Source organism: Dermacentor variabilis, chromosome 2, assembly GCF_050947875.1.
Source record: "Dermacentor variabilis isolate Ectoservices chromosome 2, ASM5094787v1, whole genome shotgun sequence".
NCBI lineage: Eukaryota > Metazoa > Arthropoda > Arachnida > Ixodida > Ixodidae > Dermacentor > Dermacentor variabilis.
The window spans coordinates 45,010,111-45,034,690 of NC_134569.1; the positions used below are offsets into that span (position 1 = coordinate 45,010,111).

Consider the following 24,580-nt stretch of genomic DNA (forward strand, 5'->3'; position numbering starts at 1 on the left):
CCGGATTACGTGATAAGCTGCAACGTGAAGGACCTCGTCTGCGCCTCGACACTGTGAGGTGTCGTTCAGCTGCAGGCGCTTGCCATAACCGTGTATCCACAGTCAGGTCTCCTTAAGCCAGTTATCTCTGTCAGTGGAGATCCACCGTTTGCCTCCATTCGTAGAGTCGTGGAATTCTTTGGGGACAACGCATCGTCGCTGGACGTGAATCTGCGGAAGTTCTGGACGCGCGGTTTTCCCACTCATTGTTCGGTGAGTTGCCTTATTTTCTCACTGCACGGCCGCGTATTTGCGCTCGCGGATTGTCATAGATTTTCCTGAAAGGCTGTATAAGCATCTGTATATAGATTAGACCTACATGCAGTTATATAGGTTTATGAGAGACCTTGTCTCTCTGCTTTAGGTCGCGCGTAGTAAAGGTTTCTGCCTGATGACGACGTGTTCTGCGGAAGTTGCCGTGGTTCCGAAAATTGCGAAGGCGAATCTTCTTGTCTCCTCACTGTGTCGCAGAACGTTGCGCTTACGTACATGTTAGCTCTCGGCATGCATGTTGCTGCTTTTGTCGGAATACCCGCGCACACAGTGCAGTACCGCAAGCTGGTAAGGCTGTATACTTGCCAATGCTTTTTTCATCGGAATCGCCGTTTTAACCAGCTGTTGTAAGGCCTCGACACTCGTATACGAAACGGGAACGTGTCGCTTCCCCGTTTCCATTCTTCGGTAATGGCGATCGTATAGCCTGAAGTGTTTGTTCGTCCTCCCGAAACAAATTCCACGGAGAAAGAAAGTATAGCGAAAGACAGAGTCGAGGATCCTCCTTCACACCTATCGGGTGGTACATTTGTGTGGGTCCAGTCGCGTATTACTGCATCGGCTATACTTTGGGGCTGAGTGCGGCTGAGTGCATTATACTGCGAGACCCGCAGTATAATGCCGTATGTGACGTTCGGCAGCTGCGCCGGCCATTACACAGTGCACTGTGCGTGTGCCTCGCGAGAACCGGCGAGGTGCACATGGCCTCGACGCTCTTTTCGTTCCGACGTCGCCAGAGAATGCTGCCTCGATGTTGGCGCTCGACACCGCGATGGAGCCTCGCGACATGCGCTGTCACCTGACGCATTTATTTGTTGCCGCAAGGGTCACTGAGCCTTCCCGCGGGCGCCAATGTGCTCGCTTAGCACATTGGCGCGCCAGGTGGCGCTCGTGACCTCTCTGTTTTGGCGGTGCGCCGTACAGTCGGGGCATTCCGCGCTATGACATTGAAGTAATGACCTATTAGAAACTCTATGTACCCCACAAACGCAACAGATTGCGCCAAAACCGCGACAAAATGCACAGGAAACGATAAAAGACGTACCTATCCTGTTTCTTAATTGCCCCCTTTTGCTTCCACTTTCTTTTTTTTTTATTTAATTCCCGCAACGAAAATCCTTCACTCTTCAGCCACGAGTTGAGAGGAAAACAGCAACGACTAGCGGAAATGGAAGTGATGGTGCTTAAGTGCAGCAAACGACAGCAGACTGTCGTAAAATAATTGAACACAAGGAAATTGTGGAGCAAAATAAGAACTACCAGCTGGGCTGTCGTAAAATGGCACCCAGTTGTATTTTTTTTTCATTGGAGACGTTCGTTGTTGTTATTGTTCTTATTTTTACTTTATTGGAAGCCTTGCGTGTCCTTCGGTGCCCACCGGCTCGTTGTGAATGGAGGACAAAAAGAGAATAATAGATTGCCTTTGTGCTGACGACGCTCAACGGCGGCGTCAAGAAAGAAAGAAAGAAAAAGAGAGAAAAAAAATAGAGACGGGTCGTGGACATTTCCTGCCCTTTCTGTTTGTGTGTTCCCGCTGTGTACGCGTTGTGCGTGTCACGTCGAAACACCACTTAGCGCTCACGCAAGTGTCAACATCTGCATATGCTTTCGCAGCGTCGTATTTCACTGCCTTATACGCATCTGCTATGCGCATGGGCAAGAAACGTCCGCTATACTTCTGCGAATGTTCTTAATTTCCGCAGTAACAACCTTCAGATATCCAGGACATTGTATAGCAGTTGCGTATATATATATATACATATATATATACATATATATATATATATATATATATATATATATATATATATATATATATATATATATATATATATATATATGTGTGTGTGTGTGTGTGTGTGTGTGTGTGTGTGTGTGTGTGTGTGTGTGTGTGTGTGTGTGTGCGTGCGTGCGTGCGTGCGTGTGTGTGTGTGTGTGTGTGTGTGTGTGTGTGTGTGTGTGTGTGTAGTTGGTAGGGCAGCACTGCTGCTGCTTGTGCTTCAGAGAGAGAGAGAGAGAGAGACCACTTTATTTATCAAAAATGAAGTTGAAGTGCTCAGATTAGGGCTTTGCTGGCGTTGTTTCTCATTACTCCTCTGTACACCGTGCTCCTGTGATAAATCCCGCAAGGTAACCTTTGGTTCAGATACGTGGTGGCCCGAGTCCCCCATTTCAGTGGTGAGTGTGGATGAGTTGAAGTAGAAAGTAGGTGTGTCGTGGGAGCGGTGATGGTGGGCATTCCCATGGCATATGTGCGCTGTTCTTGGGTGTCCTCCGGCACAAGCTGTTAATGAAACACCCCAGCGTTGCGAAAGAACAGGGTTGTACAGTGAGAGGGGGAATATTTGGTTAGACTGTAGCTGTTGTGAGCTTGTCGCTCTCGAGATTTGACTCGTGAGCGAATGACTTACCGTGCCTCTTGGTCCGAAGAGGATCTATGGTGGGATGCACCCTTGGAGAAGTGCACGCGTTAGCTTAGTCTTTCGTGGCGTCGACGCATAGACGCGTTGCGTTATGTCCTATAGCTGCGACATCTTTATCTGGCCATTGTGGTGACACGAAGAATGGAGACATTTTGCGACTGGCTGGCGGCGCGTGGAACCTCTTTGGGAGATAGGAAACGAGCGAGTTGAGCGAGGCGGTGTATCTTCCGAATGCCGCTGCGTTTTTTTTTTTTTTTTTTTTTTGCCATGTCTTATCTGAGCGTCCAGTGTGCCGAACCGGCATTTGAGCGCAGGCGCTGCGAAGACAATAGGTACACCGCTTTGGCACTAAGTCGATGCTTTGTGTTGCGCTGCAAAGTACGGCAAGCTTTTCGAAGAACCAGATACCATGTACGGCGCGGCCCCAGATCTGTTAATAGCAACACGGGAGTTCGCGGCCTCCGTCACACAGTTTCCCACAGAAATTACTAATGGGCGCTCTGGCGCTGGCGGTCGGTCAGCTATCATGAGAAGGCTGGTTCAATTCAATACGTTCTAAACTTCGCCCTTGCGACGTCAGGCGTTCTTGACGCATTATTTATTACGGTTTATATATAATTTGCCTCGCACTCGTAGTATCTTAAGCTCAGCAAGGCAATTAATCTCCGCACACACGGGCAGTCATTGCAAATTCTGACATTTATAACGCAATACGCTTTTGAATGATTGCTTGCAAAGTCATGTTAAGCCAGGCTGTCGGAAGTTCGTTCAGAGAGAGAGAGAGAGACATACATAAACGGGATGGGAAAGGCAGGGAGGTTAACCAGATCAGATTCTGGTTTGCAGCCCTGCACTGGGGGCAAAATAAGGGGAAATGAAAGATGGAAAGAACAGCTGAGAAAAAAAAAGCAGGGAAACGAAAAAGAAGGTAGGGAAGGTCGTGAACGTTCATGAGAATTAGACTCTCCACAAGGCCACTCGAACGCAAAAACTTCATGAGTGCCTTCACTGTCTTGTGGTGTGACGACTGCATAGGTGGGCGTTCCAGGACTGTCTGCTCCGAAAATGGCAGGTTCGTTCAAATTCTTGCACTAATAACCATATCGTGCCCATGCTGCCTGAACAGCCCTGCTCGCAACTCTCGTAGATAGTACCGCCGGAGTTCTCTCTAGTAAATTTTGTAGGAAACTCTGTAGCCGCCGGTTCATCGTCAGCGCCGTCTGCTGATAACCACTCGCCTCGCGCAATCGGTGTTTTATATTCAAGTGTGTGTGTGTGTGTGTGTGTGTGTGTGTGTGTGTGTGTGTGTGTGTGTGTGTGTGTGTGTGTGTGTGTGTGTGTGTGTGTTTGAGAGAGAGAGAGAAAGAGAGAGAGAGAGAGACGGCCGCTTCTGGTCAGCGGCGTCCGTCTTATAGAAAAGTCATATGGGTGGTGGATTACGCATGCCATCAGTGATGGATCGATTTTTTCTGGGTCCTGCTGATCACTCACCTGTGCAGCTATGGGCACGAACAGCTCGCACGCGCTGTGTCGTAGTGAGCGCATGCGCCGAGGTATCGAGCCATCGGGCGTACGTCCTACTCATGTCTGTGCCAAGATTTACATGAATCGCAAAAAAAAAAAGGAAACCGTACAGAACGCTCTGGTAACCCGTTATTGTGAAGGCCATGAATTTTATCTGTGTGATTTTCCGCGATGTCACAGTCGGAATATTCAAATAGAAAGTGTGGAGTGCGCGACGTTCCTTAATTCGCTTCCTTAGTATAAGATTTCTTTGCAAACGTGACGCGTACCAGACAGCATGCGGGCCAGTTGTGTGGGCCATATAAAATACACAGTGTTTCCGAGAGAATACGTTACTGCGACATCAGCGAGCGATCGCAATTCTTCCTTTCTTCCTTTCTTTCTTTCTTTCTTTCTTTCTTTCTTTCTTTCTTTCTTTCTTTCTTTCATTTCGCGCGTATTCCTTGAATTGTGTCGACTGAACCATTAATTAAAACAATTAAAATATAATTTTCTTAGGAAGACCAACTGCTCACTACTCGCTTTGCTTGGAGTGCTTGCATTATGAGTGATATGATTAGTCCTATTCTGATCCTTTGCAGAAACTGATTGCTTGCGTCCTCTTATTTTAGTTCCAGGACTGTCTGCTCCGAAAATGGCTGGTTCGTTCAAATTCATGCACTAATTAAAATTAAATTATGGGGTATTACGTGCCAAAACCACTTTCTGATTATGAGGCACGCCGTAGTGGAGGACTCCGGAAATTTCGACCACCTGGGGTTCTTTAACGTGCGCCTAAATCTAAGCACACGGGTGTTTTCGCATATCGCCCCCATCGAAATGCGGCCGCCGTGGCCGGGATTTGATCCCGCGACCTCGTGCTCAGCTGCCCAATACCATAGCCACTGAGCAACCACGGCGGGTTTTCATGCACTAATAACCATATCATGCCCATGCTGCCTGAACACTCCCACCCTACGCACTGCCTAACGCAGTGCGTAGGGTGGGAGCTTCGTGGGAGTGTATGAAGGGAGTGCATGAACTCTATATGGCCTTACATTTTTAACATGCTACAGGGACTTTGGATTTAAAAGCACTATAGCCACACGAGTGCCCGGCGTATAAAACAATACTTGTGCCACAGCAGGTTTGAAAATCGACAGGCCTGGGTGTTGAATTGTGCTTTAGGGTGACCGTCCACACTCGTGCCGTATACTTTCTCGTGTATGGAAGCAGCGGTCACTTCCTCCTTTTATTTTTTTTTCTTCGCGCTACGCTTTACTGCTTTCCCCGCTTGTATGGTAGCAAATGGTATGACCGAAGTTCCTCTGTTTGAGCTATGAACGATAGCCAAAAACACTCACTCACTCACTCACTCACTCACTCACTCACTCACTCACTCACTCACTCACTCACTCACTCACTCACTCACTCACTCACTCACTCACTCACTCACTCACTCACTCACTCACTCACTCACTCACTCACTCACTCACTCACTCACTCACTCACTCACTCACTCACTCACTCACTCACTCACTCACTCACTCACTCACTCACTCACTCACTTTTAGTGACGACAGCCACTGTGCATGCGGCCCCTAGTAAGAAACTAGCATGCGCTGATGACACATTCCGCGAGCATGACCAATGTGAGAAGTGTTTCGAGCAGTGGCCTTCGTCGCAACTGTCACGACGCGTCGTGTCGTTCCGGTTGTGGCCTGTGGCGCTATCTGCGACCCTGACCGGCCCAAGTGCTTTGGCGCCACTATCGCTCCCCTTTGCTACACTCCCTCACGCTGGAAATCATGATGGCGGTCTCTAACCCCGTCTGAGCGGAATTCCTTGGTGTTTACCATGTTATGACAACTGGCTCGCTGCTCGTTTATGGGCGTGCTTGAACGACTATACGTATTGTGAAACCTTTCTCGAGCTTTCAAGTCCGTGACGGGCTACGCGACAAAGCCCGCCTCGCGCAGAACCTGTTGCTCCTTTGCAAACTTGTGCACACAGCAACAGAGTGGTCCGCTTCTTTTTATTTTGTTTTCCGTTCTTTTTCTGTGTTTTATGTCACGCTGAGCTTGCATGTTGCGTAGTATCGTGCAGTACACTTTACCTAAGCCTGCAAGGCATGCTCCCAGTGTTCTTTAAATACCGAAAGTATGGCTCATCATAAGGTTACATTGAATACATTTTTAGGAAGAAACCGAGTGGGACTCACCCATTCGTTATCTTTTTTTTTCTTTTTTTTTTTTGCTGGAAAACAAGCTTGAACGAGGAAAAGCAGAAAATGTAAAGAACGGAAACGGCAATTCGCCCCCTTTCGGCCGAAACAAAAAGGCGCCCCTGATGCCTTTGCCTCGCAATGTCTTGTTTCCATGGCGTTAAACGGATTGCGCCGTGATAAACCTTTTGTTATATCGTAATACGTATGCAGACAGAACCCGGTAGTGGCGCGGTATAGCTTTGTAGCGGTTACCAGTGAACTGCGTTATTAGTGCCATTACTATTGCTCTATACACTCATGGACATTTTCGTCTGATCGTTGTAGAGCGCCCATGGCAACACTTCCACGGTCGTGTAAACTATGCTTTACTGCGTGAATAAGTTGGCTCAGGAGGTGATAACGAAGCCTGATTAACGCTACCTAACCCGCCTGTTCTCGTAGTACAGCTTTAAATCTCCATGCATGTGACGCCCTGATGCAGTATTATCATAATGCTTCGAAACGACTAGTCGGATATGGCTATATAAATAAAGAACCGTTCGCGTATCCTTCGCTATACCGCTTTGCTCGAAGTTGTTCGTGCGCCCCTGTATAGGGCATACTGTACGACTGCCATTGCACCTCGTAGCCCTAGCGTCTTATCTTTTTATCAAATACTGCTTATATCGCGAACCTTATTATATACCGCCACATACGATTCGCAGTAATGTTCGTGCTTCTGTGTGTCTCCCAAGGCAGCTATTTGGGGAATCGATTCGCCTCTCGGCGCGTAATCGGCCAAGCCATACATATAGCGCGTGTGCTGCGAGCGAATTCTTTTCCCCGTGGCCGAATTGCACACTTGTTGGCGCGTCTATACGTATGCCCGTTGATGGCACCGCCGCAGCACAATTATTTTCCTCTTCGCGCCAAACACGCGTTTTGGAGGTGACTGTTCTTTCATTAGTAAAGCGGCCGCTCGATCGAGAGAGCTGTATCGACTATTGACCAGTCTCTTAATACCGCTGGAGCTCGCGGGAGACCGCTTTCCTCTTGTATACCTTGGCAAGGCTGCCTATACAGCCACCTGGGTGTATGCGTTTTAACGCGCGCTCGGTCGTGTCAGGAACGTGCGTCTCGATCGGTATGTTTTTGTTTTTTTTGACACGGTGCCAAAGTGGCAGTTGCAATTCACGCAGCGTGTGCGCCTGGGTATGGCGACGAGACGAAGAAAAAATGCGGCGCATGTAGGCTTGAGAGATAGAGAAAGAGAGGGGGGGGGGGTGGCAGCTTATGAAACGCCGATGTGTGACATCAATATCGCGGGTGTCGAGCGCGTGACCTTCCGTCGATTGTGACACTCTTGAAGGAGAACGTCGTCTTTTCTGCGAACCTATAGGCGAACGGCACGTACACACGCACAGTGGAGTACGCGATCGCGGCTGTTATAAAGGAGCTGTCGTTGCCACACGCAGGAGCGATTGTGGAATACTGTCACGTCCTCCATTTCTTGCGAAACAATTTATCCTGCGCGGCGACATTGATTTGAGGAGCACCTTAGGAACGCGAGCGGATTTATGCGGGTTGCCGACCGCCAGCTGGGGCACTTTGTTTTCTCGCGACCATATCGATGGATATTAGAAGCGCATATACAGACGAACATGCGTTTATAACGTAAGCACGCGACGTCAGCCGTGGTGTCAATTTTCAATTCCCGTCAGCGGACATACTTCATCGAACGGACCTGGCTTTATTCTCGTGTGTGACACTCTCAAACAAATGCGCTTTCTTCATTTTTTTTTTCTCCATCGACTGCGCGTTGTGGATCGGAATGTTTATATACAGGTAGAAGACGGAATTAGCTTCTTCCGCGTCTCTGTTTGCGTATAAACTCATGTGGCGTTCCCCATTTGAGGTGCGCTCATCTATTTTGTCACGATAAGCATATCTTACGCCCGCTTTGGACCTAATCGCATCACCGATAAGGGATTGCACGCAAACGCGCACCCAACGTAAGTCGCGCTGGTTGCGCTGGTGGGCGTGGCAGCGCCTAGCGGGAGCCGCGTGGTTTGCGTGCATATATGCCTCGACTCTGTCACGTGCGGAGGCGGTTCCGGATGGCTTGCGCTCGGCACCGCTCCAGGGAGACGACTACTCCGCGACAGCGATAAGAAGGGGCTGCTGGGCGCGTCTGCCTCCCCCCCCCCTTTTTTTTTTTCTTTGCGAGCCTCAGATAACGTTGGTGGGGAGACGCCGACGCACACTACGCTCGCGCTGTCGACCACAGCGGAGCCGCGCCGAAATTCCTTGGCCCTAATCTTCTCTCTCGCCGGACGTTGCGGACGCACGTAACGCGCCGTAGCGGACGGCGGCGCTTATTGTTTTCGCCGCCGCTGTGCCGGGGACCCGGTGGTTGCGGTGGGGACGGACACCCTTCCACCGCGTTCATTGTCACCTTCTCTCGAATCGCCGCGATGAAGGCCCTGTGGGACACGCTGCGACGCCGACGGCCGAAGGAACGCCGCCCCGCTGCTTTCGGAGACGCCTCTGACGACGACGACGACGATGACTGGTAAAGCCAAAGAGAAGAGAATCCGCGCTTTTCGCTTCTTTCCGTGCCTGTACCTTTGCTGCGTGCGCTTTGCGTTGTTACAGATAGAGTCGTCTTGAATCGCAGGTGTTACCTGCGTGCGCGTCCTGTGGCAATATAGATGTTGCGTGCTTTACGTTATCTGTTTTGTGAGTGAATCGGGACCAGCTTGTGCTTAATTTTTATTTTCTTTCGCCGTGCTGCTTTCCTTTATTTCCTCTTGTCTCTTCTCTGAAGCGTCCGCTACGCACCAGCGTCTGTTGCAGCTCGAACTGTGTTCGCTCAGCTGTCGTGACTTTCGTAATCAGCGGTAATAACAAGTGCCGTCGGCGTGCCTATGTGCAAATATTACTTTTTCTCTTCCTGCGCGTGATGCGATCACGGTGTGAACGTAGAATGAACGCAGGCAGCGACTCTTTCCTCTTCCAGTATTGTCATTGCACGCGTCTTCCAATGCAGTATTATTGCCTTCGGTGTTTGCAGATGCCGGAGTACTAAGTTTGCGATTGTGCCGTGGTTGTAGTTTGTGTACTCGTGCATCGCGGGCGTTCAAAAACTGCCTACGACGTACACGTAAATTACTGCATGCGAAAACACTCTCGAAATCAATCAATCAATCAATCAATCAATCAATCAATCAATCAATCAATCAATCAATCAATCAATCGACGAATCGTACAGTCGATCAATCAATAAGTCACCCCATTTTGTAACAGTTTCGCTTATGATGTGAACATCCGCGCAACTTGTCGATATCGCGTGGCAATGGTCGCTTTGCTATATCCGTATCCACCTCGGTGCCTTGCTCAAAATTTTAAAATATGGTTTTCCTTTCCCTGTCTCATCGACGCCAAAAAAAAAAAAAGACATCGTATCTATCTGTCTTTATCGATATCCGGGCCCTACATCACAGACTGTTGAACGTTGTGACGTCGGGATCGCTCGGCGTCGCTATCTGGCTCGAAGCGTTGTGCCCGTCTCGCGAAACACGCCGATCGTGTCGAGCAATGTATGTGCACTAGGTGCACAACGTCGTCGCTCCACGTAAGTTTCCCTGGCGCGCGAAGGCGGGCCATCCGAGTGCGCATGATCCGGTCTCTCCCAGAGCCTGAAGTGGCGATATCGTTATGTAAACACGAGAGGAATTCGCAGAATGCTGTGACAAGGTGGGACGCGTTTTCCTGGAAGAATATGCCTACATATTCCTCCTCACCGACTCCGTGCAAGGAGATAACGCTTCAGCTCGCTTCGGCACCAATCGATAACGAGAGTCGACTGTGTGCTCCAGAGAAAGGCTCGCCCATTGTGGGCTACTAATCCTTCCGTGAAGATTCCATTCAGTCCTTACCGCCAGGGACGCGTCGTGTATCTTATTCCCTGCTGTCAACGTCAGTGCTTTCTGCTAGAAGCATTTCCTCGCAATGCGCATGCAACAAGCTCAGGTCCTCAAGTTGCATTCAGCATCGCGTAGGGTGCGATCAGTGGAGCCGGACAGTGGATGAGCTGGTTCTCTGTTCTGATTATCCGAAGCGATCCGAAGGGCATTCACTGCGCTTCGCGGATTTAAAGGTCCTGACTTATTTCTCGCTTGTTCCGGAACACCGTTTTGTTGGTTCGAGGAGATCTTCGTTCTTCCATATCCTTTCACTATTGGCATAGTAAGCATAGGGACAATCGTCCAGTCCCAGCGTAGGACTTCGCCTTCCCAACGTGTTCGGCCAATTATGTTGGTGCTATGTTGGCGCACTGTGGGCCTGACATGGGAGATGTCAGGCTGACGTAGGAACTTACACGCTGCGTCTAGCGTGCAGAGCTCTTTGGGTCTCGACCTTGTGTCGTTTTCCTAATGAGACAGTGAGGAAAAGAACAAAAGAAAGCTGCGGAACCCAAGTCAGCTTCTGTAGTCGTGCAGTATGGATGATCGGAGCTTATTAGTAATTTCATCGGTGATATTTCGTTTGCTCGACGAGTTGCTAATTTAATGACGAAGTCACAGTATCGCGATCCCACTTTTCTATAGGAGTGAGCTTCATTCCGGCGTTGGCGTTCTTAGTAAATGTAGATTCGACCAAATACCGCCGAAACATGCGAATTGGCGTGCAGCAGCTGCTGTTCGAACGTTATTAAGGTGGTGGGTCTTTCGATTTGCTTCGTTCTTTGCCGTGTTGAGCCTCCGCTGCCAGAAAATGTGATGGACAACTGATGGAAAACTGTGACATGCCGAACGAGGTTAATATTTTCCTTCTTTTCCGTTCTTACTTCTTCTTCTTCTTCTTCTTCTTCTTCTTCTTCTTCTTCTTTTTTTTTTGAGGATGCGGAGAGATGCCTGTTCTCGTCGGTCTGGCTGCGTAAGAGCGTTGAGAACGCAACACACTTCTGTAGACAGTCCCGTCAATCCGGCTCTCTGTTCGAGACACGGCAGTCCGCGTGTGCGAGCTTATCGACGCGGGCGCCTGATAGCCTATTTATTGCTGCCGGTTCTTAGACGCCCGCCTCTTGCGACGTGTTGCCCAGAATCTCTCGTTACTCTGCCGTGCTATCAGGCTTGCTCGGCGATCGATTGCGTAATGCGAGTTTGGGTCATGCGGTCGTACTGCCATCTTCACGTGCGCAGTGTGTAACCACCCACGTTTTAACACGCACACGACGCTGGCGCACATATTCTCTCTCTCTCTCTCTCTCTCCTGCATCTCACCCAGAGAGGGGCCAGGTCTTATGCTGCAGAACGTGAGGTTGAAGGTCCGATACCCGGCCGCGGCTGTAGCGTTCCGTTGAAAGAGAAATTCGAGAACGCCCGTGTAATTAACTTAATCTCATATAGCCGTACGTGTAATTTTTTTTGCTATGCTTAGTTTGATACATTGAAATTCTGATTTACAGCGGGAAACTTAACGCAATGACCACAGCAACGTTTTTGGTAGGGGCGTGCGAACATTCGAAGCTTGCGAATAACGAACCGAATACGTAAATGCTTTTCTTTCGAATATTTTGAAAAGCTTTCGGATATTTCAGAACATCATTATCATCATCATCAGCAGCAACAACAACCGCCGCCGCCTATTTTTATGTACACTGCAGGACGAAGGCTTCTCCAAGGTTTCTCCATTTACCCCTGTCTTGCGCTATAGCTGATTCCAACTTGTGCCTGCATACCCTCATTCCATTACCCCACCTAGTTTTCTGCCGTCCTCGACTGCGCTTCCCTTCCTTTCGTACCCATTCTGTAACTCTAATGGTCCGCCGGTTATCTACCCTACGCATTACGTCGCATGCCCAGCTCCATTTGTTGCTCTTGGTGTCAACTAGAATGTTGGCTATCCCCGTTTGCCCTCTTATCCACACTGCTCTCTTCCTGTCTCTTAACGTTACGCCTAGCATTTTTCGTTCCATCGCTCTTTGTGCAGCCCTTAACTTGTTCTCGAGCTTCTTTGTTAACCTCCAAGTTTCTGCCCCACATTTTAGCACCGGTACAATGAAATGCTTGTACACACACTTTTCTTTCAATGACAGTGGTAAGATCCCAGTCAAGATTTGGTAATGCCTGCCGTATGCACTCCAAGCCATCTTTATTCTTCTGTGAATTTAATTCCTTCTCATGATCAGGATCCTCTGTGAGTAATTGACATAGTTAAACGTACTCCTTCGCAGTCTCTAGAGGCTGGCTGGTGATCCTGAACTCTTGTTCCCTTGCAAGTCCGTTGAACGTCAACTGCGTCTAAATAAACTTAAAATTGGAGCAAAAGTGCGGTAAATTTTAGTCGCTGCGGCCACATCATAGGCATAAAACATGAGAACTTGCGTAGTGGAGCAGACGACATCAGTTAGGTAGCCATACTTGACAGGCTGCACAGCGTTCATTCGCGCTCCCTGAAGAACCGTGTGCATGCAGTGAGACTAGTTGTTTGCTCCTAATGCTTCATTTGTGCTTTTAATAAATAGCGCTTCATAACGCACTGTGTAATGACAGAAACTGGTGTTGCGTACTCCAGGGTAGCGTACCGTACTGCTGCCGAGAAGTAGCGGCGCCTGCCTATCGAAGCTCGACCGACATTACTTATTGGGTAGCGTGGCGTTGTCGGCGGGCTGCAGGCATCCGGTAGACCATAGCGACCGAGCAAGGGCGAGACGATTTGCTAGTGCGAAACTTGCACGGTTTATTCAAAGGTAGTTGAAAGAAAATAAGAAAAGCATGAAGTATGAAGTACATCACAAGTACATTTCGGAGCCCCTTAAATAAGCTCTCTACAAGTGTGGGCGGGATCTTGCTTCCGTCGATGACACGTGACAGGCACAGAGAGAGGGCCCCTCCTCCTGCATTACCGAGCACGGGGAGGAGAAGTCGATCCTCTTTTCGACGAATCCGGGGAGAAGGTCGGGTGAATGACCTCTTCGGCGCCGTGGGGTCCGGCCAAATAGAAGGTAGGGGGATGACGTATCGCCCGTGGTGTCCGACCAAGTTAGAGGGTAGGGGGTTGACGTATCGCCCTTGGCGTCCGACCAAGTAGAAGGTAGGGGGATGACGTATCGCCCTTGGCGTCCGGCCATACCTAACACTGGCTAGCGTTATGAACAGAGGGGTGTCAATATAGTTTCACATTAATTCTGATAACGGCTATTCATTATTCGAAAGCTGTTCGATTCGTATTCGATTCGCTCTCAAGAATCACAATTCGCACACCCCTAGCTTTTGATACGCTTGATCGAGTTTTCAGTTGTGGATGATACAGGAAACCAATCACTAATTAATTAGTTGCTACATTAATCAATTTTCGCACACGTAAGATTTTGTTGCTTTTTTTTTGTGCGACTGTACTCTTCAGGACCAGAAATAAATAAGAACAAAGTGTATTTTTTCTTGATTGGGAATGGTGTTTAGGTTTTGTGGGGTTAAGTGCATGTTAAATAATCTCAGATGGTCAAAATAGTTCGTAGCCGACCACCAGAGATTTCTTTATATACCACGGACCACTTCCCGATTGAAACGTCTCTTGTTTCTTTTAAGCTTTTATTTCTGTGGTCGCTGTCGTTATTATTCAACTGTGCCATTCGCCGCATGTGAATTATTATTATTATTATTATTATTATTATTATTATTATTATTATTATTATTATTATTATTATTATTATTATTATTATTATATGCATGCGCTCGAAGCAAGAAAAAAAGAGAAAGGTAGAAAGAAAAGGAAAAACTGCCGCGTCAGCCATTTGCTGAGAAACGATCGTTTGTACTTCGCCGCGCTATTGCAGTGCATGAAACTATTTATATAGTCAGAAAGAAAGAAAGCCATTAGTTTGCTTACGTTTATTAGGTCACTTCTGTAGTCAACTATGAAGACATCAATATGTGTTCCGTATATGTGAATACCTATGATGTCTTTCCTTGGCCTGCACTGACGTACACACCTCAAGAATCGATTGCAAGGCCAGCTCGAAGAGCGCTCGATTTGTCGTCAGCACTCGTTAAAACATATCGAAAACGATAGTGCTGAGACTTTGTAGGCGTAGGGCTAAAGTAATTAGGGGATTCGCTTTAATGAAGAAGTAGCGCATCGGTGCACAGTTTTGAGAAGGCGCCTTTTTTTAAAATTTTTCATACCATGGACTCTTCGGTGGCCTCAATAACAAGTAAGATTAACATTTCGTTTGGGGAAGCTTTACATCTAAATATAATGTGCTCAGTTGTGGACGCTTTTCTGCAGAATACTAGAAAAAAAAGACGTTTACCGAAAAAAAAAAAAAAACCGTATTGGAAATGAGTTGACGGCGTATCAGAAACGGAACGAGGAAGTGTGTGTGTGTTGTAAGCGTTCTCGAGAGATCGCTCGAGTAACGGCTGGCGCGTCTGGATTGTTTGAAACAGTGAGAAAGACACAATCTCTTCAACCTGTACGCACAGCGCCTGCGGTGGTCAGCTGCTGACGTACAACGTATCACCGCGGCATTCAGTGTTCTGCATACTCGAGCAGCTTGTAACGCCGTGCGTAGTCGCCAGGGCAGCATTGTTTTGTGTATGCATACAATCGTGTGTGCTTGATCACATATAAGCGTGCCTATTTTAGCCCTTTATTCTTTACTTTTTGTCTCTTCTTTTTGTTCGGCGCGCCTGTAGGGATTTGTGTTCCGTGCACCCATTCATCACGTGTCCTTTCGCACGAGTGACGGGATTTCCATTGTAACTTCTTGAATACTTCATCTTCGGGGGCAGCTTCCGTACATGCGCCGCATTCGGTGCTACAGTTGAATTACTATGCCGGGCTGCGGGCAGTTCCTCCAGGCTGTAACGACGTCGGTCAAACGCCTGACTAAATGCACGTGCCGATGGAGAAGCCTGTCCGTCACGTATGTGGTATCGAGGCCGTCGTATGTCCGTGCGCACGTGATGAGTTGAACCATTCGAGCTCTTGCGGGCGGCGCACCGCTTGCGAAATTCAGCCGCATATTTGTGGCGAGCGCCGATTTTAAAGCCGCGCCGATGTATTCGAATAATTTCCTCGGACGCTGCCTTTTCTTTCTCTTTTCTTTTTTGATGATGCAAGCCGTATTTTGTGCGGCGTTGATGTCTCAGAGCAGCGAGCGCGCGCCGGTAAACCAACAGAGCACTGTCCGCACATAAGTTCATTACAAACGCGGCCGAATGTTCCGGACGAACGGACGGACGGACGGACGGATGGCGGGCTCTTTTGATCCTGAGGAGCGCGCTATTGTCAGGACCCCCTAACGGGAGGCCGTTGTAGCCGCTGGCCGCGCCCACGTAAGGACAGAAGGCTGTGAGGTTCCGGACGATTATTATATTTTAGCTTGATAGAGAGAGAGTGTGTGTGCGAGTGAGTGACCTCGTATGGCTAGTTGGGCCATGGGCACATCGATTTCTGCCTGTGTCCTCATCTCAAAGCCTGTCAGCATCAGTATAGTTGCTGCATACAGTGTATGCCAGGCGGTCGATGAACTTGTTTGCCACGATCATCCCCTTGTTATTGATGCTCCGGTGTGTAGGACTGGGGAAAATGTAGCCTATAGCCTTTGGCTGTGCGCACGCGCAAGAAAATTTAGGTAGATATCTGAGATAAGCTGTGGACATTGCAGCTACTTTATGTGTGCGCTATTTATTTTATTTATTCTTTTTAAAGCCTTCCGAAGCTTGGATATATGCAGGCTTTACGCATCGGGTGGGGCAACCACGATGTGTTGTGTTGTCTCGTCAAGGTCGCGCATTACGCAACCGAGGTAAGCACGCGTGGCTGATGGATGGATGGATGGCCCCGGACAACTTGCGTTCGTGACGAGCGAGGACATGGAGGTTTATTTGACTTCCGCGCGAGCCCGTAATTGTACGTCTATACAGCCGGCCCGCGCATAGCGAATAAAGCGGCGTTCGGATTCCTTTGCCAGGAAGCGATGTCGCGCGCACCGAGGGCCGCTCACATTGTTGGCAGAGGCACATGCGCGTTGCCGCGGTGTAGAGGCCGAGGAAAGTGTCGAGCGACCGATGAAGGGGGGCGGCCGCCTCATCCATCGCCGAGGGGCTCGCGCGTACGTGTCGCAAGGGCAAACCTCTGCGCGTGCCTTGGCAACAAGCGGATGTTTCTCTGCGCGTCTGAGCCGAGCGTGTCGGCTCGAGATCGTAAGTACGTCGCCGGCAAGAGCTCGTCCTCTTGTCTGGCTCGCACCGGTTGGGCCGTATCGCGCAGAACAATGCGTTTGGCGCACTCGCAAAGTGAGGCGCCTGGTATGCTGCCGCCGTGTACGGTGGCGCGCCGAGATAATGGGGCACGCACGCACGCACGCACGCACGCACGCACGCACGCACGCACGCACGCACGTACACGACTCGTGCATTTCGTTTGAAAACGCGACGCCTGCAGTGGCGTCGTGGACAGCACCATACGCCACTCCGCCGCAAAGTTTCCCTGTAACGAAGCGCGCTGATGTGGCGTGGTGAATGTAATGAAATTGGTCTTTACCGCGCCTTCATTAGAGTGGCAGGAAGCTGCTGCTGGCTATTGGCGTGCGTGCCACTCTCGCTAGGAGACCCGCGCCGTGTCTCGCGCTCTTCCGTGCCCATTGTTTATTTCCCCCGCCGCAGGCGCGATCATCACCACCTTAATCATCAGTCCCTGCTCCTCTTGATCCACTTTCCGCCGCTCAAAGTGCATAGTAGCAGGCTATAGAGTAGTACATTAGCTCGGGAACCTCGTTGCTGCTATACTGTTAGATAAGCCCCCTCCCCCCCCCCCTAGTGCTTCGGATCTAACGGCATTATACTCGGCAATCATGCCGAGAGCTGTATGTCATCTTATAATTCGCGCATTTTTCTGTGGCTGCGAAGGATACCTGTACTGCGCGCACGCCGCCAAAGTTGTTGGCTCACTCTGCAACGAGATTGCGGAGTTGCGCGGCCCAGTTCGTCCGCACACGTCGACGTATGCTGTACCTGACGGAAGCGTCAGAGAAGCCTGGCGCCATGCTCCGGCTCGCGACGGACGCCGCGACATGCCGAGCTGTTGCACAGCTCCGCATTCCGATGGTTGTTTGGCGCCAACTGCGGCGTGTAACCCGAAAGGAAATGGGCGCAGATAACGGAGCAGCACACTGAACTGTGCAGACCTCCCGCAGCCCGAGGTGCTTGTGTGTTTGCGAGACACTGGCTTGCGAACATGGGCGCACGCAGCAGCGGGTGGTTGGATTGTGAAGTTGCCTGCGGCACTAGCGCACCCCAGTAAGGGCGTTTAAAAAAACAACAACAAAAAACAGGGAATGTTTTTTTTTTTCCTTTTTTTTTCTGGAGTAGCGGCGGGACAGTGCTTTTTTAACCGAAAAGTCGACTTCCGTGGTTTCGAAACACACATGCACTTCTGCGAAATGTGTCCTCCGTTTTCGTTTCATTCTTTGGCGATCCCGTAAGCTTCGCTGTTGCGCCGTAGATAATTCTGTAGAGGGCGCTGGCGTAGTTTGCGCTGGCGCGCATGACGAATGCGCCAGGGAAGTTGAACTGTTCTGTACAACTACACACCACCTCTTTCAAGCTTGGGTACATAAAGGTGCGGACGCGGCCTGTCATAAATCGAAGCAATCACGCGCCTGAAGGCCTAACCAGCTGTGACCACCTGCGCCCAGGGCAGTCGATCAGTCAGTGCGGACCACTTGCGCAGTAGGAGCCTGTGAAGGAAGGCTGCCCTTAAGGAGTGCTACGAAACGATCGATATATACATATTGTCATTTTGTGGCTGACAGGTTTGGATGCTTCAGAGTAGGCTATGTAGAGGCTTCACTGACGACACTGGCACGAGAACAACATACGGATGACCTCAATGTGGGACGATCAAGCTTTCAAATGAAAAGCTATACAGGCTTTGTTCGGCCTGCCTTGTTATGCTAGGAGCTTTGTTGCTGGGTCCTGTCACTTCACGTCTTGTGGACCGCGTTGTTGCTCTCGACTCCGCGTCCGTGCAATGGGCGCGTGCGGTCGAAGCGGGCTGCGTTTCATGACGCATGCGCGAGCCCAGCGCTAGCTGCCTGCGTGTACTTTTTCTCACCCATTGTCTTATTTGAAAGCGTCATTCTGTGCGTGCTCGCCTGCACGACTTCGTTTTCACTTCGCTCGCGGCCTTGTTTGAATAGGCTCACACGTGTGCATACGCCGCCGTGAGGAAAAAAAGAAAGAAAGAAAGAAAGAAAGAAAACGCTCGTTTGCGAAACCTGGAGGGTATTGGGCGTTGTATAGGGTGGTGCTGGAAGCTTGTGGGTGAAGAGTGAAAAAAAAAGAAATAAGAAAAAGATGCTAGATAAGCTACTGGAACCGCACTGTCGCTGCTAAGGATGCTAATAAAGTGACGGTGATGCGTTGTATGCTGCGGCGATGTCGTAATTGAGCCCTCAAATGCTCCGTCTTCTCTTTGGCTTCGGTACGTACGCGGGACCTAATTCTGATCGATTATTACGACGACGGTCGTTAGCGTAATGGTGAGAGCGGCGCTATATATAAGGAAGAAGCTCCAGGCGGCACTCTCTTTCTTTCCTTTTTTTTTTATTTCTCTCTATGGCGAAACCCAGTGTTCGTTTTTTCCTGGTAGCCGCGTTGAAAGTGTCCTTGACTAGAAGTGGACTGGGAGTAGCCGCAAGGCCTTCGAGACTACGACAACCGACGTGCGTCTGGTCACCGTTGTCTTCTCCTTCTCTCTCTCTCTCTCTCTCTCTCTATATATATATATATATATATATATATATTAACAAAACGTCTTTCAATCAATGAACGACTGATTTGCGTTCATGTCCCCTTGCCGTTCACTCCCATCTGCGGTTCGCAACTGAGCTGAACGAGAGCCTGCGATCCAGCATGACGAAATTGGTGCCAAGAGGGTTCGCTGCCCTCTAAACGTTTTTTTATATGTAGAAGCTGGTTAAGATTGTACCGATAGATCAAATAGGCAAGGGTTATATACCTTGCACAGTGCATGCGCTATAGGTCGTATATAATATAAAAGAACGGCATTCGTAATGGTGTTTAACTTGCGCATCGGTGCGCGTGGCGGCGATTGAATCGAAGGAACCTGCGTTTCGATGGCGCATTCGATAATTTGCTATCCTGACTTAAGGCTATGCGACAAAAGTGAGGTATACGCTATAGCACCGACCGAAGCAGTGTAAGAGTCCTGCCTCTTAAATCGAGCCCGCGTTTTCTTTCCCTCTTTCTTTGATTGAACCTGAAATACGTCCAGGGGACCGCGGTACTACAGTATTAAGAATTAGATCTGCGGCCCGTAGTAGCCTTATACGTGCAACCAGCCCATTTGTAACGCTCGGACACCTTCCAAAAATAGAGCGCGTGCGAGAGGTACGGAGGAAAGGAGACATTATAATATCGCCAATTCGCCGTAATCGACGAGTATATCTCGTACATCTCGCGCACAGCTTTGATTTCTACATTCGCGCGATTCTCTTGCTGACACGCGAAAGGGAGGAAAATAAGGAACAGAAAAGCACAGGCAGCGCCCAAGTTTATTACGACCGTAACTCGTTTCTTGCCAAATCGTCGTTTGTTGTCCTGTCCATTAAAAGGCGTCTCGTCCGCTCCGCCGTATACACGGTGTCCCAAACGAAACGAGACCGTATCGCGCACGCAGGCCTGCCTGCCTGCTGCGGTTCGAGGCGCAAACGCAATTGAGATCGTCTTGGGCCGCGACTATTTATAGGCGCCGCCACTGGGCAAATACGCGCACGCACACACGCATGCACTCGCTGCCTGTTGCTTGGACAAACTGGTCCCCGCGAGGCGCAGCCGAATCGGCAGCGGCGGCCACTACGCTCGAACGGCCGATCGCCCGTGACCGCAGCTTTGCCTGGGGGGATGGCTTCCCTTCCTGACCTTGACGTAGTGTGAGGGGGGAGAGGGCTAGGTATACTGGGTCTTCGCAACCGTATCTCGCTAGTCGTCTTGCGGAGGAGGCTAACTTTCGAAGCAGCAGCAGCTCCCAGCGCCAACGCTGCCCCGGAGTGGTCGGGGCGGCACGCTGTGTACTATAGCATAGCTGGGTCGCGCGGCCCGAGGTGCCTTGGCGAGCTGGTTGTTGTACTATGGAGAGTGGACCAGCAGCCAGCGAAAGAGCCGCGCCGCGGTGAATTGGAATACCGCCACCGGCACCTTCTTGACCGACCCCGCGCGCTGTTTTCGCTTCGGCCGAGGCGAGAAAAACAAGGAGAATGTTCGCGCGCGCGCATGTGTTTCGGGGACGCCGACGCAGCGCGCAGGCCCTTTGCCTCTCGTGAAAGCGCTTTCGATGGAGAAGGTGTGTATAACGACCACTCCGTTTAATTCGGCGCCTCTCGATTATTCCCTAAGGGCAAGGGACAGCTAGGAAGAAGCTATGGAATAACTTTCTATTTTCTATATATATGCACGTTCGTGAATACAGCGGTATCGCTCGTAGACGAAATTAACGCCTGGCTCTCATAACGCGTACGTAGCATTTAGCGTTTTACCGTATAAAACATCGAATAAAAGATTACGCAAGAATACATCAATTAGTTGATCGGTCGGTTAGTCAGTCTCTTCTCTCCCGTAGGTCCAGTTCAGCTCTGTGCTGTCAGTCAGTCAATGAGTCACTCCTTTCTCTAAAGTACATTCTGTCCAGTCAGTTTAGTTCATACCTGTCCTGCAGTTTGAGATTAGCTCTGTTACTTCGATTTAGCTCAGGTCAGCCCAGCTCTTGCAAGTTAAACTCTGGTCTCTTTGATGCTGATCCGTTGACTGAGGCCAGATGGACTCTGGTGAATTCGATTCTGCTCATTTCAGCTCTGTTCTGTTCAGCTCTGGTCAGTTTAATTATGGTCAGTCAAACTCTTGGCAGTTCAATTCTGGTCTGTACATCTCTTATCTTACAGCTGTGGTTAGTTCAGCTCTGGTCAGTTCATCTCCAGTCTGTTCAGGTCTGGTCAGTTCAGCTCTGGTCAGTTCAGCTCTGGTCTGTTCAGCCCTGGTCTGTTCAGCCCTGGTCAGTCCAGCCCTGGTCAGTGTAGCCTTCGTCAATTCAACTCTGGTCAGTCCAGCCCTGGTCAGTCCAGCCCTCGTCAGTCCAGCCCTCACGAGTCAAGCTCTGGCCAGTCTAGCACTGGTCTGTTCAGCTCATTCCGCTTTCCAGTACAGTGCAGTTCGTTAATTCTTGACCAAGTCTGTAAGTCAGTCATTCAGTCGGTTGGCTGGTCGACGCGGTAAGTTGGCCGGTCGTTTGGTCAGTCGGTCGCTAGAAGCGGTTTTCAGCGAAGCTGAGACAATGGCTGGCGTGTAGACTACTTGGTAATCAACCCTATTAGAATTTCTGACGACGGGAATGGCGCTGTGGCTGGGAAACGATAGTTGAATTAGCAAGTTGTCAGACGCGTGCTTTTCCACAACATCCTTGCAGCGGCAGTTACCGTGCCTTCTCAAGTTCTGTATTCATGGGCCGCCGTGGACGACCCTCCAGGCAGCATGGCGGAGGCTCTTGCGACATTTCCGGAGAGCGGCGATACTCTGCAAAAACCGGATGAATTTCGCTGGTCGCAAGGACGCGGGCCAGCGCGCATTGTAGCTCGCATCTCTTGGCATCAAGCCCGTCGTCCCTCCGATTGTTAATCTCGACAGTAATTCACGGCATGTTGCGTCTCTAATTACCTTACGCTTGACCCATCCGCCCTTGTTTTGCGCCGAGGTCTTGGCTGATTATGTCGCTGCCGCTGCTTAGTAGTCGGAGCGAATCCGCAGGTCGTCCTTCACCACCGGGAAAGTCTCTGTCGCACACGGCGAAATCGCTTGTGCAGTGGTGGGCTGTGACGGCGCGTAACTCTTGATGAACGCCTCAGGCCAACTAAATAACTCGTGAGTGTACAAGCACTGCATAGAGGGTTTCAACTATAGCTGTCGAAAGTGTTGGAAACTGATCACGTTCCGAAGAAATATGGAAAGGGAATCGTTACTGGCTATATTACACCGTCACTGGTCGTTAGTGATGCCACTCAGTGCTCCAAAAATGTCGCTAACGTAACTTCACGTTTCAGAAATCAGTACGATCTAAATATTAAAAATCAAAAGCTTCGTTACATACTTAACGACTTGACGAAGGCGTGGATGTGCGGAAAGCGATGGTTTCGGCATTAACCGTCTGGTTCTTGCCAACTATACTCAGCAATATACGGACTGCAGACCACTGTAAAGTCCGACTAACCTATAGCTAATTTCAGCCATGTTTTAAGAAAGTTAGTTGTTCGACGCTGTTTCTTCAGGAGTACATAGAGATTCGGCTATGGGGCTTAATTCTCTATATACGTGCTTGGAGAGCGCATACAGGTACGGTCGCTCCGAGGCACTATTCCAGCTATTTTGCCCGAAGCGCTGGTGCTATGGCAGTGTGGAGCCAGCCGGTTCGTAATCGATGAAACATCGACGTCGATCGTTAAGGTTATTTGTTTCCTGGTGCGGTTCGAGCAATAGTGTAGGATGGTATCAGTGCACGCATGGGTGAAAACACGTTCGAAGGTGGGACGCACGTCGCTTTTCGAGCAACTATTTCCACTCACCGATGGCGCCGGCATGAGCTTATTTCGCTTCTTCGAAGGCGGCGCAGGAACTTAGTCCCATTAAGAGTCCTTTCATGGTTCTTCAGTGTAATTTTATATATACGTTGATGGAATACAATTCGGTCAGTCCCGACTTCTTACACCCGGTTGGACCATGTGCACCGAAGTCTGTGAATGTGCGAAAGTAAATTGCCATGCTCTTTTTTGCCAGGTATCGTTTTAGAGCGCAGCTCTTAGGCGCCCGTTTGTGCGGTGAGCGTCGGCGTTGTCCCTCGTAACCGAACGAACGAGCGCAGCGAAAAATGAAAGCGAACGCGGGGCGCAGCAGGAGATAAGAGACTGCGATAGTGAAGAGAGCGCGAGGAGGAAAGCGGAGGAGGAAATTGCAGTGGAGCCATGAGGCGGAAAGCAGAAGAGGGGGGTATGGCGAAAGGGTGAGAAGAAAAACGTATAGTGCCGTACAATACGGGCTTTGCGACGACCAGACGATTGCTACGAGATGGCGCCAGAGTAGCGCGCGTTGTCTGTATGGAAATAAAGCGCTGCGTGAGTAGGCGTCTGTGTACACGTCGACTGCTGTGAATCGCGGCCGCGCGTCACCCACCCGCTGCCTCTAGCGATACACTTCGCTCAGTTTGCAACGTGCCGCACGAGAAAGATTGTCCGCGCCAGCCAATATATCGCGAAATTAAAGCACGTATAGAGCTGCGCTCAAATTTCGCATTAGGGGATCGCAATTTCGGTCTTTTTACGGCTTGTGTTGTAGCCAGAAACCCCACATTATTTCATACGGTGTTCTTACGTGCGTACATTGTGTGTGTGTGTGTGCGTGTGCGTGCGTGCGTGCGCGTGCGTGCGCGCAGGCCTGTATCGCTGGCAACATGAGGGAACAAGAATTTGTTTTGAAGAAACCATCAGTCGTGATGTTTTTTGTTTTGTTTGGACGACGGCATGTGAAAAACGCGGTACGTGCCAAGTAGTTATCGTGACGAACACTAGTTTTGTGGAACACTGTCATATGTTCAGAATTGGCGATCGTGAGCCATCGCGGCTACTTGAATGAAAATTTGTGCGTTCACTTTCATATTGCGCACATTCATGCACGCGCACAAACACGCACTCACGCACGCAAGTGTTCGCGCTATTCCTTAATGTTGGAATCGTGTTTGCACTTCCCCTCGGCGGCTCGCGCCCTGCGAATCGCGGGTGATCGTAATCGAGACGGCAGTCAACAAAACGGCCGGGCTCGCGCGCGCTATGGGCGAACGTAGGGCGCATGCAAATGAAGCGCCCCTCCGCTCCGGCACGCCTCGTCTGCATCAGCCCGCGGTGTACGCGAGGAGCCAGCGGTAGGTGCAGCACGGCCTCTGCCCGGTGGGAGGCCTGGCGCGCTCCGCGGCGGCTGATCGGCGAGAGCGCTGACGGCGGCTGCGATCTGACCTGGGACGGCGGCGCGGCATCTCCGCCAAGGTCAATGCCGCGTTGCGCCAGCGG

General features: G+C 50.1%; 1 protein-coding gene across 4 annotated transcripts in view; it reads left to right on the top strand.

Moving 5' to 3' along the window:
* LOC142571742 (uncharacterized) overlaps nt 1-24,580 on the top strand; it is a 227,392-nt gene that overhangs the window by 129,268 nt on the left and 73,544 nt on the right. Inside the window, exon 1 of one of the 4 annotated variants that reach the window (XM_075680316.1) lies at nt 8,718-9,016. The exons of 2 other annotated variants lie outside the window; for them this stretch is intronic. In XM_075680316.1, the coding sequence (XP_075536431.1) occupies nt 8,919-9,016 (98 nt within the window). In that variant the 5' untranslated portion in view covers nt 8,718-8,918. Of the gene's footprint in view, nt 1-8,717; nt 9,017-24,580 lie in introns of those variants that run through there. One more of the 4 variants, XM_075680313.1, reaches the window with a different exon arrangement.